Raw genomic sequence first — 16,950 nt, forward strand, 5'->3', positions numbered from 1 at the left:
GAACTGAAACATTACACATCCAACTGTAATCTGCAATCCCCCTGGCATTTCATGAATCATTCCAAAACAGTTTTGAGATATTCCAGATCAACCAAACTACTTCGAAGACCATAGCTTCAGGTCTACACTTGTGATAATAGCTTTTGCTAGTACGTTAAGTACTGTTACATCCACTGTATTTACCAAAGTAGTTCGAGGAACAATAAGCGTTGTTATATATTTTTGAGATATTGTGTACCATCCACACTGTTATGGAGTTTAGTTGATAAAAAGTAACCACTGCAGCATGAGGTGATTTCGTTTCAGATAGTATCGTTACACAACCAAATAGGATTCATGAACCTCTTAACTCTCAAGGGTCATTTTATGATAGATTTGTGATAATTTAGGTCATCTAATCTTTTTTTCAGCAAACCGAATTTTAAACTTACCTATGAGAAAAATAGTGAAAATTTGGGCCAATTTTTTATGCAAAATGGATCTGTGATGCTTTTGAAAATATAATTGGTTTTTGTGCATTACTCAATCTTTATCAATTCTCGCTAATTGTTGAACGGTCCACTCCAGTTGTCGAGATATTCAATTATTTATTGCAAATATTTGCCCGCGGCCTGGGGTGTTTGAGAAGTAGAGACGAAGAAGTTATCTTATCGAATCAGAGAGTTACCGAGGCGTTTCAGTGGGCTTCAGGAGAGTTTCTAAGTGGCTCACGGGTCTTTCAGAGGTGATCAAACTGAAGAGATTCCAGAATTATTCCAGTGGGTTCCAGTAGGTTCTAGAGAACTTCAAGAGGTTGCAGATGATTTAGGGAGAATTTAGGGTGTTTAGAAGGGTTACTGTTTTTTTTTCTTGGGGATTCAGAGGGGTTCCTAAAGCGTTTAAACTTCTGGGGCTTTGAGTGGGATTTAAGAGACTTTTGGAGGTATTTCAGGGGGTTCTAGCATACTTCAAGAGATTTCAGGAGCCCTTCTAAGGCGTCTCAATAGTTTCAGGAGGACTAGGAATGAAGGGCTTCAGGTTGAGAGGAATATCATTAGGGTTTGATAAGTGTTTTGATGGGAGCCTTATCAAATTTTCATGATTCCCTTAATATCTTTAAAGTCCCATTGCATGTCTAGCCTGAACTCCATTTTAAATCCTCTGTAACCTCCTGTTACCTCTTTTACCCCTCTTGAAGGCCCTTGAGAGCCTTCTGACAACCCATGGCAACTTTCTGAAACACTCTTGGAAGTTCGTGCATTCCTTCCTGAAACCTCTCTGAAACCTCTGGAAGTCCCCTTGAAACCGCTCAGTTAAAACCCTCTGAAACCTTCTTACCGACCCTGAAACCCTTATGAAACATTATAAAAAGCTCTTGAAACCCCCTTGGAATTTCTTTGAAACTCACAGGAATGCCCGTGAAATCCGAAGAATTTTTTTGAAATCCCTGGAAACTCTCTTAAATACGTCTGAAGCCTCTTACAAATATTCCATTTTTTAGTATTTTTCATCCAAAATGAATGTGGGAAAATATCCGCCGATAGACCATTGCAATCTTAACACCAAATGAAAGGGGGACCATTAGCTTTCATTTCGTGGGTGACTTAACGATGTTATTTTTTTCAATTATTTTCTTCTATCATAGATACCGTGTTTTCACCGCTACAAAAGAGGAGTGCATCAGGCTGGTAACGCAGAAGGAAATGGAAGAAATAAGGACAAGATCAAGCGTTACGTCGAGAAAAAGGTCTGTTGGGCTGGATCCATCGAACGCAAGTAAGAGTCGTGATTTGACTGCATCAAATGCTTCAGGTTCAACAGCGGATATGCAACGACAGCAACTACAAGATGAACTAGCGCTCCAGATGGCCACGGTAGTCACGCAGTTTCGTGAGACAGATTCCATGTTCCGACATCGAATACCAAAGCTGCGGAATTCTTATCGGTTAACAAGTGCAGTAAGCATCCTAGACCAGAATCTTTTGCCGCAATACTTGGAGGCCGTACAGAACCTCGAGGATCTACACAGTTTACTGTGTATTCAGCTGTGGTGAATGTTGTCAAGACGCTGGGATTGCGGACGCACCCGTAAGGATACGGTGAAGGTCACACACGCCCCAGCACACAAAAACTCGAGTGGATGCGACGTTCGGAGAACCGAATCATCACATTATTGTGGACCAAGATTGGCACTATAAGCAGGGGGATCGTTCAACGAGGTTAGTTTATAAAGTTGCTAAAATTGTGAAGCCCGCAGAACTCCGAGATCTCAGTCAACATTACAGAAGTCAACATTACGAAGGCCCTCGACACCCATGTGCAGCGGCTGCCTGCTCTTGCGAAACGACTGCGACGTAATGGAGAATGTACTAAACGGAAGGATCAAAACCGGATGTTCAACATTAACGAAAGAGAGTTCTACAACTACCGTCTACCCCCGTTGGTTTGAACGACACCTCATGCAAACCAACGGGGTTCATTTTTTAATTTGAACCTCTAGTAACCCTGTAGGCGTCGAAAAACACACTGATGGTAACCTGATTTGCTGTTTTGTTTTGATTCTGCATTCCGTTTCACCCCGTTCCATCGGAAGAATGGCGTTTGAACCATTTTTAGTTTGAATGATGTGCAGATAAGCGGGGGTCAAATTAAAAAGTGATCAGATTAGATGAGGTCAAACCAACGGGGGTAGACGGTACATCCAAAACGACAAGCCTGATGACTGAGAATGGTTTCCGGAGAGGAGATTGACGCCGTCACACAGTTTTGGGTCAATCTTTGGGAGAATCCTGTCAAGCTCAGCGACGATGGGATGTAGTTGACAGAAAAGAGCGACACTGTAATGGAGTTGGAGACATGACCGTGGTCGTAGTAAGTAACCGCTCAGTATTTACGCGAGGCTACCCGGGGCTGCCCAAGGACCCGACTTCAACATGGTGATCCTACGTAGCTACCGGAGTTCATTACCAGGGGTATCACTAATCTTCTGCCGAAGGACCAAAACACAGTCGATCACGTAAATTACAGATCAATAACGTGCCTACCGAGTCTGTACAAAGTGCTGTCGTCTGTAATAGCCAGGAAGATACAACCCTACTACGATGCCAACAACGTGGTGACCGAAGAACCAAAAGGGTGTCACAAAAACACGCGAGGCTGCAAACATTAGGTTATCACAGATGAAGTTATTATGAATATTGCGAGCATGACGTGCATGGACTACAAGAAGGCGTAAGACTCAGTACCGCGCTCGTACCTTCTTAAGGTACTGCAGTTGTACAAGGTAGAAAGGGGAACGTCATCAGGCTGATGCAAACACGTTATGGGGATGTGAAGCACGTCCCTACAAATTACCGGCGGAACAACTGTGTTGCAGTTCAGAACTATCAGCATCAGGGGGGGGGGGGGGATTTTTCAATGCGATACCTTCAGTCCAGTACCTTGCAATGAACCCCCTCAGCCGAGTACTCAGCCAATACAACTATGGTTACAAACTGAAAAGAGAGGGAAGGAGTACAAGAACAACAAACACCTTTTTTATGGACGACCTGCAGTTGTTTGCTGAATCAGTGCAGAGGCTGCATCAACTGAAGCAGCTTGTTACGACATCCGGAAGGAGTTTGAAATTCACAAATGCTGGTCAATCCATCTTCGCCAGAGTCAAGCAGTGGATGGCAGCTGTAGCCGCGTTAATTAACAGGATGAGATTCGGAATATGGTTGAAGCCGAGGCGTAAATATCTTGGCTTCCTGCAACTTCGAGGTATTTGCCACACAACAATCTAGAAGCAGCTGCAGTACAAGTTCTTGCATCGTGTCAACTGTGTTCTGAGAAGCTTTCTGTTAACCGGTTACAAGGTGAAGGCGATCAACACGTTTGCTGTGCCCCTGTTGACCTTTAGCTTTGGGGTGTTATTGTGGACCAAGACTGACCTCGAGGCGTTTGAACGAGCAGTACCACAGTGGCGTTCACCAGGTACCGCATGCAACCATCCGAATTCATTTAATGAGAAAATCACCTTTCCACGCACATTCAATAGGAGGAAGAGGCGTCATAGATACTATGTGTCTTCTAAATCCATCAGCTGCGGGCATATTTCACAGGAAGCCAGAACCGACACGAAACGTACCGCATTGTATGTGAAGCTGACCATGGTTACAGTGCCCTGCGACATCAAGACCGTTGACGAGATGATCGTAACGTGGAAGCAAAAGGAGCTGCATGGGACGCACCCCCCATCAACTGGAGCTCGAGCAAATCGATAAGGCGGCATTAAACGCGTGCCTAATGCGGGATGACCTCTTCTCAGAAATAGAAGATTTCATGGATCGGGGCCAGGACCGGGTTATTGCGACGAAGTATTTTTGGCGATACATGTTGCACGAAGACGTGGAAGACCGCTGTAAGAAGTATAATTCAGTAGGCAAAACGATCGAACGTGTCGTTGCAGGTTGTTTAGTGTTAGTAAAACACAACTTACTATACAGATTCGTACCCTACTACAAGTACCAGCGGAACCCAGTTTTGAAAAATAGTTGCATAAAGTTGTACTGGGATCGCAAGATCATTACGGACGACCTAATTCGTGCCAAGGATGAAGCAGATAACCCTCATCGACAGCGCTGTACCCTTAGACCATAAGTTCCAATCAACGTTCTCTGGCAAGATAACCAAGTACCACGACCTAGCAAAGGAATTGCAGCAGATGTGGCTCCTGGAGGACGTCTGTATAGTTCCGGTTGTCCTCCCGGCAACTGGAGTTGTCCCTAAATTTATCCCAAGGTCCCTAGACGAGCTGGAATTGAAGAAGGGCATGAACAGCATCCTGAAAGCGGTGTATCTTGGAACCTGCTGCATAGTTAGACGGTTCCTGAATCATCACAACTGACAGTACATCTGAAGCAGACTCATTAAGATGTACGCAAACCAGCTAATGAGATCCACAGAGCCTAGTCTCCTTTGGCATTTCGATTGCCCGGAGTAGGTGGAAGTTTCCAGCAATGTTTGCTGATAAATGTTAAAACTCTATAAGGATAATATGTACGGGATCGTGAACACTACTGATGCAAACCCTATTTTTCACAATTTGCATTTTGAATAACTATGGAATCAATATCCAGTTAAATGGGACACCCCATAAGACACCCGAAATACAAGCAAAAAGTTTTGAAACACCAACTGAAATTTTTAAAATCACAAAATGAGATAGATACTTTCGATAAAACTACGAACTCAAGACAAAAAAGAAAAGATCAACTATTAGAACACAGAAAAAAATCTGTCATGAAACAATTCCGGTACCCTTTCCGCTCTTGGCCCCGCTGGACACGAACTGCGAGCTCTGCGTCCGCCCGTAGAACGGCTGGATCGGCTGCAAGCTGGAGGAAATCTTCCGCGGTCCGATCGCATCGATGATGTCCGTATCCGGGAAGAATATTTTGGTGTTGGCTCGCGAAGGTTTCCCGTTGTACGACGACGACGATGACGATGAGGACGATGATCCGGTGTTGCTGTTGCCGGTAGCATTTGTCCCGCTAGCGTTGACTGGCGACGCCAGGAAGATGGAAGACGGTTTCAGCTGCGATGCGTGACTGTTTGACGTCTGGGGACGATCCAGATCGTCCCGGATCGAGGAGTAGGGTTTGAGCTCCGGGTAGAACTGCTGGATTTTTTCGTACTGCTGGAACAGTTTTGGGATGCGGGCGTTTGTGGTGGAGAACCGCTCGTTGAAGAACGGGCTCTGCGTGGTAAGGCTGGTGGTTCCCGTGCTGGTGCTGCCACCACCGGCGATGGGTGACGATGGCAGGTTTGTGGTTGATGTTATGGAGATCGGTTTCCGGGATGAAGCCCTGGAAGGGGTTTGCGAGTTGCTGTCTTTGACCTGTTTGGGCGCTTTGATGGCAACTTGCTTCTCGTAGATTGTGGAGGATGCCGCGTTGAACTTTTCGTTTCGGTTGAAATTGGAGCTTTGCGAGGATGGGGGTTTCGGCTTGGATGTTTGCGTTTTCTTACCGCTGGCGTAGGAGTCGAATTTCTTACCGTACGAGTTTACAAAAACACTCAACGTGGTTTGGCCGCCGCCGCCGCCGTTCGGTCGGGCGGTTGTGGTTTTCGACGAATTTTTGTTCGGCTTGTTTTTGTTCTTATTTTTCCTCGAAGACGTAGCGGTAGCTGGCGGGGACTGGTACACGGTAGTCATTCCGAACTGGGATGCTGCCGGTGTGTAGGTTGCATATTGCAGCTGTTGTTTGCGGTTCGGTTTGCCAATGCCACCACCCCCTGATGTGTAGAAATTCTTCGAACCGCCGCCAACCGAATAGCCAGTGTAGCCGGATGCCGGAATGATGGGGGGCAACACTGGCTGGGGGGTTGACAGCACACGTGGCACGTTCGGTGGATCGTTAGGATCCGGTGCGCTGCTAGTGCCATACAGAATTAACGACCAGCCGCGAATCAGTGAGTATCCTGTTGTCGTTTGCGATTAGTGCGGTGTTAGTAAATCCATTAGCCGAAGGCATGCATGTAGAGAGTTAACAGGTGAGGGAAATGAGAGTTAATTACAATGATACATACACTGACACTAATTGCTGTTGGATATCCCGCCCGTCCCACAGTAGCGGGTGTCGCTTGTAGGAGAAGGGAACAACGGTCGGTGGCAGACTGAGAGGTGGTATGTGTTCAAGATTCACATCTGATTGTTTTTGTTTCCTGAAGTGGAGAGATGGGAATTGTCACCCGAATGATTGATGACTGATTGCGCCGGTGCTGCTAATCAATTGACAATGAGCAGCAGGTATAACTTCCTGCATGCATAAATGGATATCTCTCGTATATCAAATTATGTATGGTGGTTCACTCGATAGATGTGGTTTTGCGGGGATGGAACCGACAATTTGAAATAAAAGCCGAACCAGTTGAAGCTCGTTATCGTGATGGCATTAGAATGACGTATCTCTGCTTTGGGCGGGTGATTTAGAGCAATGAGGCGCATATTTGATGCTCATCAAGTTAGATTTGATAGGCATGATTTGGCTGACTCTATGTTATCTTCAACAACATTATAATTCATTATCGAAACAATTGAAAATGGTCTGGTTGAAAATATCAAATATGATTTCGGCTTAGTTATGACCATGTGGCGCTTGAATAAGTAAAACAAATCAAATACAGAAGCCTGATGAAATACAAGATTTTAAACATATCGTATCCATTTTAGAACAAATAGTGGTACCACTAGTTTTTTTTTTATAATTTCATAACGCGTAACTAGTATGAACTCACAAAAAGTATTGCAAAAATAGCCTCTACATGATGATTGGTCCAGCCACGAGACACTGAAGACTTGACAGAACTACAGTTTTCGCCTACCTTATGCAAAAGGTTTTAACGTGTAGAAATCATCCGTTTTAGTAAAAACTATCTCCACAGGAATTTTGCTATAGATTTTTGAGAGATTCCTTGATAACGTTCACGTTATAAAGGAATCATCGAAGCAGAAATTGCAGAAATTGAGTTTTCCCTGGAATCCACCTTAATTGATCAAGGCGTTCTTCAGTTGCTCCTCCAGCTATTCTTTCAGAAAAATAAATTCTTGCAAAAGTTCTTAGGCAATTTCTCAAGAGATTCTTGCAGGAAGTTCACAAGAGGTTCCTCCGAGTATTCATCCCGAAATTTCTCTATTGCTTCCTTCGGAAATTCAGCCCCTACAAATGTTCTTTCAGGAATTTATCTGTATATTCGTCCAAGGTTCTTTTCAGCACCTTCTCCGTAGATTCTCTCAGGCTTTCATTAAAAAATTCCTCTAGGAAATTCTCAAAAGATTCTTCTAGAAGTACCTCCAGGGGGTTTCCCAAAAGATCCTCCGCGGCAGGCATTATAAACTTCAGGAATCCCTTCAGAGTTCATTTCTTGGCGTTTCTGCCGGAATATCTCAAGAAATTCTACTTGGAATTACTGCAAAACATTCTCCAGATTTTCAGGCATTCCTTTAGAGATTCCTAAAAAAAAATCCTTTGCGCCAACAGCGTACAGTCCGTTGCAAAACTAGACAAACGAAAATTGTCATGTACCAACAACAAAACAACCAGACAGTTACAGTTAGATGAAACATAAGACCAAAAGCGAACAATTAGTTACCCCTGAAGATGACACAAAACCCCAGTGTCGAAACGTCGGGCAAACAATAAACTTTGTTTTCCGTATTGAAGACTGCGTAGCCGTTTAATTCCTGTAGAGGCTTTTTCATAATTTTTTGTTGTTTTTTCAAGATTTTTTCCAGATTTGTTTTAAATTTCTGCTATTAAATTTTCCTACGAAGATTCCTCTAGAACAGTGATCCTCAGCTTAACTGTCTTTGCGGCCCAAAATTGAATTCTGATATGAGGTTGCGGGCCGCAAGTTATTCAAGGGTTAATTTTCAACAATTTTCAGGATTCAACACAATCCATTTGTTTGATTTTTTTTTTCAAATATTGAACAGGAGCAAAGAACTAAACAACCTGGTTATCAGGAAATTGTATTTCACTTGAAAAATCCTAAAAATCGTAAGGAAATGAAATCAGATGTTTTAGGACCGTAATATCTAGGTTTTGTTTATTTCAGACTAGTTACTTAAAAGTCATACTAAAATAAGCAATCGAATTCTTTAAGAATATCATGAATGAACTTACAGCTTATTAGAACTTATAGCGCAGATTTTAAGTGCAGAATTGTGGAAGTCCTAGACACGAACACGTACATGTTTTTATATTATGTTTTCCAGTTCAGACAAATTTCCGATTTTTTACGGATTTCAGGGTTCTCGGAAACATTCCGAAAGCTGCCTGGATATACTGTTGTGGAAATCTTTGATGTTTTTTTTTAGTTTTTCTTGCGAAATTCCTTTAGAAGCCAATGAAGAAAATCCTTCAGGCATGATTTTCTTTTTTTATGACAATGTGTAGAAGTATTTGTTGCCGATTTAGAATGGATATTTTAAGAGAAATTCACAAAAGCATTGCTAGGAGATGTTTAAGATCCTTTTAAGAGAAGTTAAAGGAAAAAATTCTGTATTTTCTTTGGAATAGTTTCCTGGTAGAAGTTCTGAAGTTAAAGTACATCGAATACAAGGAAGTTTTTCGCCGATTGAAATAAAATAATAATTATTTTAATTTTACTTTCGGCAATTTGAACAAATTACTAATGACGAGCTCTGCCACAAGTCCAAAATTCATGGCAAAGAATCTGTGAAATTTAGCCTAAACTCATTATTTATGTGGAAAACACCGTTCTTAACAACAGTTATGAATATCTTCGGAACAAAATTCGAAAAAGTGGTCTTTTAAACTAAAAAGTTAAAGTGAACGTAAATCTTACTTCTTGAGGAAAATCCTCTATGATATTGGTAAAATTTCAGTAGTTAATATTCATTCTCATGAAAATTTAAAAAATGGTGAAATTTCTGATTTTCATTTTAAAATCTATAAATGGGCCATTTTGTTATACATTTCAAAATCAGTTCGCGGGCCGCACCAAACCTGGTCGAGGGCCGCATGCGGCTCGCGAGCTGCAGTTTGGTGACCACTGCTCTAGAAATTACTTCAGAGATTGGCCCACGGGTTTTTGTCAACTAGTATCTTCCAAACAACTAACTAGTAATTCTATAAACAACTTCTTCATAAGTTTCTCCAGGAGTTCTTCCAGGCTTTGCTACAAAATATCCTCCAGGAATTTCTTTAGAAATTTGTTTGGAGATTCATTAAAAAAAAATCCAGTATCTTTGTCTGTAATTTCTACACGGATTGCCGCAGATTTTTTTATACGGAAAGAAGTAATTGCTCAAAGGTTAAATTCAGAAATTCCACAAAGGTCTTCTTAGGAAACCTCTCTTTTCAGGGATTTTATCAGAAACTCCTCCAGGAATCTTTCCTTCATTTCCTGCAAAAGTTGTCAATGAAAATCTTCTAGGAATTTCTGCAGAGCCATTCCAGGGATTTCCTCCAGGTATCTCTCAGGAATTCTTCCAGGAACTCTTCCAACGATTACCCCAGCAAGCGCTTTAGAGAATTCTGTTCACGAATCTCTTCAAGAAATAAAAAATATCTTTTAGGAATTCCCAGAGGTATTTCCCTTACGAATACCTTCAGGTAGCCCTTGAAGAATTACTCCAGTATTCTTCTTCTTCTTCTTCTTTACGGCACGACGTTTGCATTGGAACTTGGCCTGCCTCTCTTCAATTTAGTGTTCTTAGAGCACTTCCACAGTTATCAATTTCTCTGCCTGCCATTGCATGAATTGGTACATTGTGTGGCAAATACAATGATACACTATGTCCAGGGAGTCGAGAAAATTTTCCCGACCGAAACGAGAATCGAACCCGCCGTCTCCGGATTGGCGATCCATAGCCTTAACCACTAGGCTAACTGGAGACCCCACTCCAGTATTCTTATGAATTAGAATTACCAAAGGAATTCCTATAGAAATCCCAGAAGATACTTCCCAGACAACCAGTCATCGTATAAGATGTTGCATAAGATGTTAAAGTGGAGGCGATATGCGTACATTTTACATGCGCCTAAATGGAGGCATGCACGCATAAGGCCTCCACTTTATCATCTTATGCAACATCTTATACGATGACTGGTTGTCTGGGTTCTGACAGAACCGCAGGACCAATTTTAAAAAAGAAACTCTTTTTGAAATTTCATTACTTCATGTTGTATTACCATATTGCTAATGAATCAGTTTTTCTTAAGTTTTCGTTTTGTTTTCCTAGAGCCTTTCGGAAGCTATCACATAAGGTCGCACTATTTACACTAAGGAATCCCCGAATGATTTCAGGGAGGAATCTCAGAAGGGATTCCAGAAGGAGCCCTAAAGAAACTCCTGGAGGAATCCATGAAGAAATCTCTGCTGATTCAAGAATCTCTCTTAGAAAGATCCCTGCAGAAACTCCAGAAGAAATCTTTTATTGAAATTTTCGAAGAATTTCAGAAGATAATCCAGGAATCCCAGGAGGATTCCCCAAATAAATTTAAGTAGCAATCCCATGGAAATATCAGCAGCAATCCCCTAAGGAATTCCACTGGGAATTTCTTAAGAAATTCGAGAAGGAAACCCCTAAGGATTTCTGGGATGCATCAATGAAAAATATCCAGGAAGTATCTCCAGGAATTCCAGGAGAAATCCCTGAGAGAATTTTAGTAGTAATTCCTGAAGGAATTACATCTTTGAAGGAATTCCAGGAGGAATCCCCGAAGAAATATTGGGAAGAATCACCAAAGGAATTCCAAGAAGGAATCCCGAAGGAATTCCAGGAGATATTCCCGAAGGAATTTTAGGAGTAATTCTCGAAGGAAGAATCTCCCAGGAGAAACCCCCGAAGCAATTCTAGAAGGAATCTTCGAAAAAACTCTAAGAGGAATCTGTGTATTTCAACTAATGCTAATTCTGTACTTGCCAAAAGATTTCCAAAAGGAATCCCCGATAGAATTCCCGGAAAAATTCTCGAAGGAATATAAGGAAGAATCACTGAAGGAATTCCAGGAGGAAACCCCGTAGGAAATCTAGGAGGAATCCCCGGATGCATTCGATGAGGAATTCCCGCCCGGAGGAATACGGGGAGGGATCCTCGAAGCAATTCGATGAAGAATCACCAAAGGAATTCCAAAAAGAAATTCAAGGAGGAATCCCCGACGGAATATCAGGAGGAATCCACAAAGGAATTGTATGAGGAATCCAGAAAGGAACCCCGCAGGAATTTCAGGAGAAGTTCCCGAAGAACTCTATGAGGAATCCCCGCTGGAATTCCAAGAGAAAATTCTCAAAAGAATTCCAGCACGAATCCTAAAGGAATTCCAGCAGTAGTCCAGTAGGAATCCCTAAAAGAATTCCAGAGGGAGTTTCCAAGGGAATTCGAGAAAGAATTCCCAAAGGAATTCTAGGAGGAATCAACAAAACATATCCAGAGGAATCACCGAAGGAACTCAAAGAAGAAATTCTAGAGGTAATTTTAAAAGGAATCAACCTAAAGGAAATCCTGAAGTAGTTCTAGAAGGAATCCCCGGAGGAATTTCATGTGGAATCTCTGAAGAAATACGAAGAAGAATCACCAAAGGAATTCCGAAAGAAAACTCCGAAGGAAATCCAGAAGAAATCTCCAAAGATATTCCAGGAGTAATTCCCGTAAAAATTCCGAAAGGAATCCGCCACGAAATATCAGGACGAATCTACGAAGATATTTCAGGAGGAATTCTCGAAGGAAAACCTCCGGTAGAATTCCAGGGGTAATCCCTGAAGGAATCCCAGGAGAAATCCCGAAGGATTTCTAAGAGGAATCTCCGAATGAATTATAGGAGGAATCTTCGAATTAATTCCAGGAGAAATCCCCGAAGTAGTTACAGGAGAAATCCCCGCAAGAATCCCTGAAGGAATCCTGGGAGGAAACTACGAAGGATTTCCGAGCGGAATATCTGAAGGATTTTCAAGAGACAACCCCGAAGAGTTTTCAAGAGAAATCACCATTGGAAGTCCAGGAGGAACCCCGAAAGAATTTTAACAGAAATCACCGAAGGATTTTCAGGAGGACTCCTGGGGGAATTCCATGAGGAATCCCTAAAGAAAATCCTGGAGGAATCTCCGAAAGAATTCTAAGGAATTCCAGGAGGAATTCCGTGAGGTATTTCAAAATTATTCCAGGACCAATCCCCGAAGGAATTCTAAGAGGAACCTCCAAAGGAGTTCCACGAGAAATCCGTGGAGGAAATCCAGGCGGAATCCACGACGGAATATCAGGAGGAATTCCCAAAAGAATTTCAGGAAGAATTCTCGAGGAAAGTCTAGGAGGAAACCTCGAAATAAACACTAGGATGAATCCCCGAGGGAATTCCAAGAGGAATTCCTAAAAGAACTGCAGGAGAAATTCCCGATGGAATACCAGGAGGAATCCTTGAAAAAAGCCCAGGAGAACCTCTGAAGGAAGTCTAGAAGGAATCTCCAAAGAAATGACAGGAGAAATCCCTGCAGGAATTCCAGGCAGGGATTTCGAAGGGTTTACAGCGGAATCTCCCAAAGGGAATCTTTGCGGGTAGGGGGAAGGATTTGCAGGAAGTATCCGCTGACGAATTCCTGGAGGAACTCCAGAAGAAAATCCTGGAGGAGTACTTGTAGAAGCTCCATGAAAGACCCCTCAAGAATATCTTGGAGATATTCCTAATTATAATCCTAAGGAAATTATTGATGGAACTCCTACGAGATTCCCTGTAGGAATTCCTGAATGAGCTTCTGGAGAAATCTCTGATGTAACTCCTGGAGGCATCCGTGTGTCCTTCTGGAAAAATCTCAATCTACAATCTGAAAGAGCGATCCCTGGAAGAACTTCTGGAAGAATCCCTGAAGGAACTTCTCCAGGAATCCTTTAAAGTGAAATATCAAGAAATCGCATTGCAATTTTGCGTAAAAACTTGAGAGGCATAAATCCGACGAAGGAAGCATCAAACCAAGCTGCATTTGTTTGTCCTAGCTTTGAACACTTGCAAAAAGAGGCGGCTTTTCCAAATCGAGCGTATTTATTTACGAATTTTTATGATTGGTGCTTTTGAAAACGTGAGTAGAGGTCCAAGTCGGCCATTGTGGCATTAAGGATATCCTGAAGGAATCTTAGAAGGAACTCTTACATAAGAATCCCTGAATAAACTTCAGGGAGAATCCCTGAATTCTCCTGGATGTGTCCTTGGATCCTCCAATAAGATTCTCTGAATGAACTCCTGGAGAGATTTCTGAAGGAACTGCTGTATCCCTGAAACTCTTGGAGGAATCTCTGAAGGACTAATTTCTTTAAGAACTCCTGTAGGAATTACTAATGGAATTTCGGAAGGAATCCCTGCAGGATCTTCTAGAATTATTTCGAAATACCTCCTGCAGGAATTCCTGAAGAAATTTCTTACGTAATTCCTGATGGATCTCCAGGAGGCATTTATGAATGCTCCTGAAAGAATCTCTGAAGGGATTTCTGGAAGGATACCTAAGCGAACTCCTGTTGAAATAGCTTTGGGAATTTCTGAATGAATTTTTAATGAACACCTGGATGCATTCCTAAATCCTTCTGGAGCTATTGGGGAGACCCCTGACTGAATTCCTGAAGAGGTCAATGAAGGAACTTCTAGAGCAATCCTTGAAAGAGCTCCTGTAAGAATCTCTAAAAAAAATTATGAGGCATCTCGAAGAAATTCCTGGAGGGATGCTAGAAGGAACTCCTGTAAGAACCCTTGATTAAACACCCGGAGCGATTCCTGAAGGATCTCCTTGAGCGATCCCTACAGAACGTCAGGTGAAATCCCTTGTTTGAATTTTAGAGGAATTTCTGAAGGATCTTCTGGAGGAATCTCTGAGGAAACTCCTGGACTAGTTCCCAAGGAAACTCCTGTAGAAATTCCTGAAGCAACTTCAGAAGGAGTTCCTGAAGGAACTCTCAGACTAACCTCTGAAGGACCTCCTATGAGAACCTCTGAAGGGAAGCATGTTCTGGATGAATCTCTGATGTATCTCTAGGCATCCGTGAAACTTACTAGTAAAATCCCTGAAGATTTTTTTGGAGAAATTCCTGGTGGAAATCTAATGAAACATTGAAAAAAACGTTCTAAGAGTTTTTCCGACTTTCCCAACCGATTTTCCTCAACAGTGGAAAATTTTGTGGCAAGCAATTTTCATTTTGCTGAGTAAATTTGCTTACGTTTCACAAGAAAATAGTGTGTCTACGTTGCTTCGTTCCTGAGTTGTGATTTTTTAAACAAACGACTCATATAGCACATCTGGACAATTTCCACAAAATTGGTCATAACTCGGGAACGGAGAAAACCCACATCGCGAAAATTTTACAGAATATAGCTTATAAAATTACCTTTCAAAAATATTTTTCTTGGGATTTTTTCCGGGCTTCGAAAATATTTTTTCCGACTTTTCCAGCCGACTTTCCTCAACAGTGGAAAAAATTGTGAAAAACAATTTTTATTTTGTATTTTTTTTAATTGCTGCGAAAATTTGCTTATGATTTCACAAAAAAAATGTGTCTACGATGCTTTGTTCTTGAGTTATGATTTTTCAAAGTAGGTAGTGTCTGTGGAATATTTTTGTTTTCCACTGGAGTTTTCCGGAAAATTAAGCGACCTTGATTTTTTCAATTTAGTTTTTGTTCATATAGGGTGACAAAGGGTATCATCGGCAAGTTTGTTCTCTTCGTCATGGAGGGTTTTTGTGAGCCAAATTGCCTGAAATTTTGGCATATAACTCAGCTTGGTTGGGAAGGATTTGAGGCCAATTCTGAGGTCAACAGGTTTCAAAAAAAACCCCATGACGAAGAGAACAAAACTGCCGAAAATACATAAGTTCCCCATATATGAACCCTACTTGTACAAAAATCATTCAATTCTGAGAACCTTGGTACCTATTTAAACGATAATAAAAAAAAATCCCCAAAAGTATCCTATCAGTAGGGACAATGGAAATTCGCGATTTCGCGGAAGCCGCGAAATCCGCGAAATTTGCCTCTGGCCACGAAGTGTGAGAAATCCCGCGAAATGCCGCGAAAATTGACAAAATTGTGAACATGCCTTATAAATTTCCGTCAATTTCAACTTTCTAAACATAAATTAACTGGTATCAATAGTAAGTTATACACGATTCTGTATCGCATACGAGTTTACTGTATATTCAATGTATACTTATTTTCTCATTTTTCATCAAATTTGTTACTTTTCCGATGAGTTCATGATAAGACCTCTAAAAACCAAGTGAATTATTTATTTGGCATGTATAAATAGAGTTTTCTTCAGCAAAACGGTCAAAAATATGGGACCGCGACAGTGCCGCGAAATTTACAATAGTAGCCCGCGAAATTTAAGAAATTTTGCCGCGAATTTCCATTGTCCCTACCTATCAGTTAAGGACAGACTTGTTAGAATCCCAAAATGGCCGCCACAATGGCCGACTTTGGGACCTACTCACGATTTCGAGGGCACAAATCTCTTCATAAACAAAACCAGTGCACCTGGTATTCTTATTTTAAGCTTATTACAAGTGAGCAAGAACACAATAATGAAATTCACTGAGATTTGTGCGTCTGAAGCTCTGATGCACTGTTGAAGCGGGATTTCAAGACCTTTGTTGGACACGAATGCCAACTTTTTTGGTAATGTGTCTTTAATAAAATATAATAATAATAATAAAAAGACCTTTGTCCTTAAACGGCCATCAAAGTTTGTTCCTCTATTAGCCAGGATGGGGACGCATGGTCGTTTTTGCAATAGTGAAAGCACCCTCAAATGCTCGCATTTTTCTTCGTTACGCATTTCAAGAAACAACCATGCGTCTCCATCACGGGGCAGTCGCTCTTCTAGCTGTATCACATTCATTCATCGCTGTTCGTCTTGAGGCCAACCGCCAAGGCACCAAGTGTTTGAGACAAGGGGACGGCATCCTATTTTTTCACTATGGAGTTTGACAGGTTGGATTGTGCCTCCTTACGTGGAGCATAAATTTATGCTCCAGCCAAAATATTCACCAACACAGTCGTGAAATTTGAATGTTTACCTTTTTACGAGGGATATCGGTGCAAAACGCTCACATCACATTAGATCTAATAAAAGTGTTGATCATAAAAAAGCTGCATTATTTGATAATTTTCAATTTGAGAATGTTGATGTTTAGGTAAAGTTCCTACAGAGAGTGATAATTCTTTGTGAAAAGTCACACAATACCTTTTTTTGCAAACTTTGTTCGCCAAAGTGCGTTTTTCCTTATTTTCTCCCGCTGCTGTATTGAGTGAATGTTGGTATTAGTATGCTCTGGTTGCGCATGATAAGCGGCAACAAAATCAGATCACCGTAGCATCCCCGTGGTTTGAGACTCTACCTTTGATATTCAGCCGTAGGTACTTCGCAGTTAGCCATCAGATCACATCAATTTCTTCCGCGTCAGAAACCACAGCTAACAATCAAC

At 41.7% G+C, this 16,950-nt stretch overlaps 1 protein-coding gene across 1 annotated transcript in view; it reads right to left on the reverse strand.

The window, feature by feature from the left end:
• Positions 1–16,950, reverse strand: part of LOC134290210 (furin-like protease 1) — a 132,538-nt gene that overhangs the window by 80,092 nt on the left and 35,496 nt on the right. Inside the window, exon 9 of the mRNA XM_062857281.1 lies at positions 5,281–6,444. Within this exon, the coding sequence (XP_062713265.1) occupies positions 5,281–6,444 (1,164 nt within the window). The remainder of the gene's footprint in view (positions 1–5,280; positions 6,445–16,950) is intronic.

This window comes from Aedes albopictus, chromosome 3 (assembly GCF_035046485.1).
Source record: "Aedes albopictus strain Foshan chromosome 3, AalbF5, whole genome shotgun sequence".
Taxonomy (NCBI): domain Eukaryota; kingdom Metazoa; phylum Arthropoda; class Insecta; order Diptera; family Culicidae; genus Aedes; species Aedes albopictus.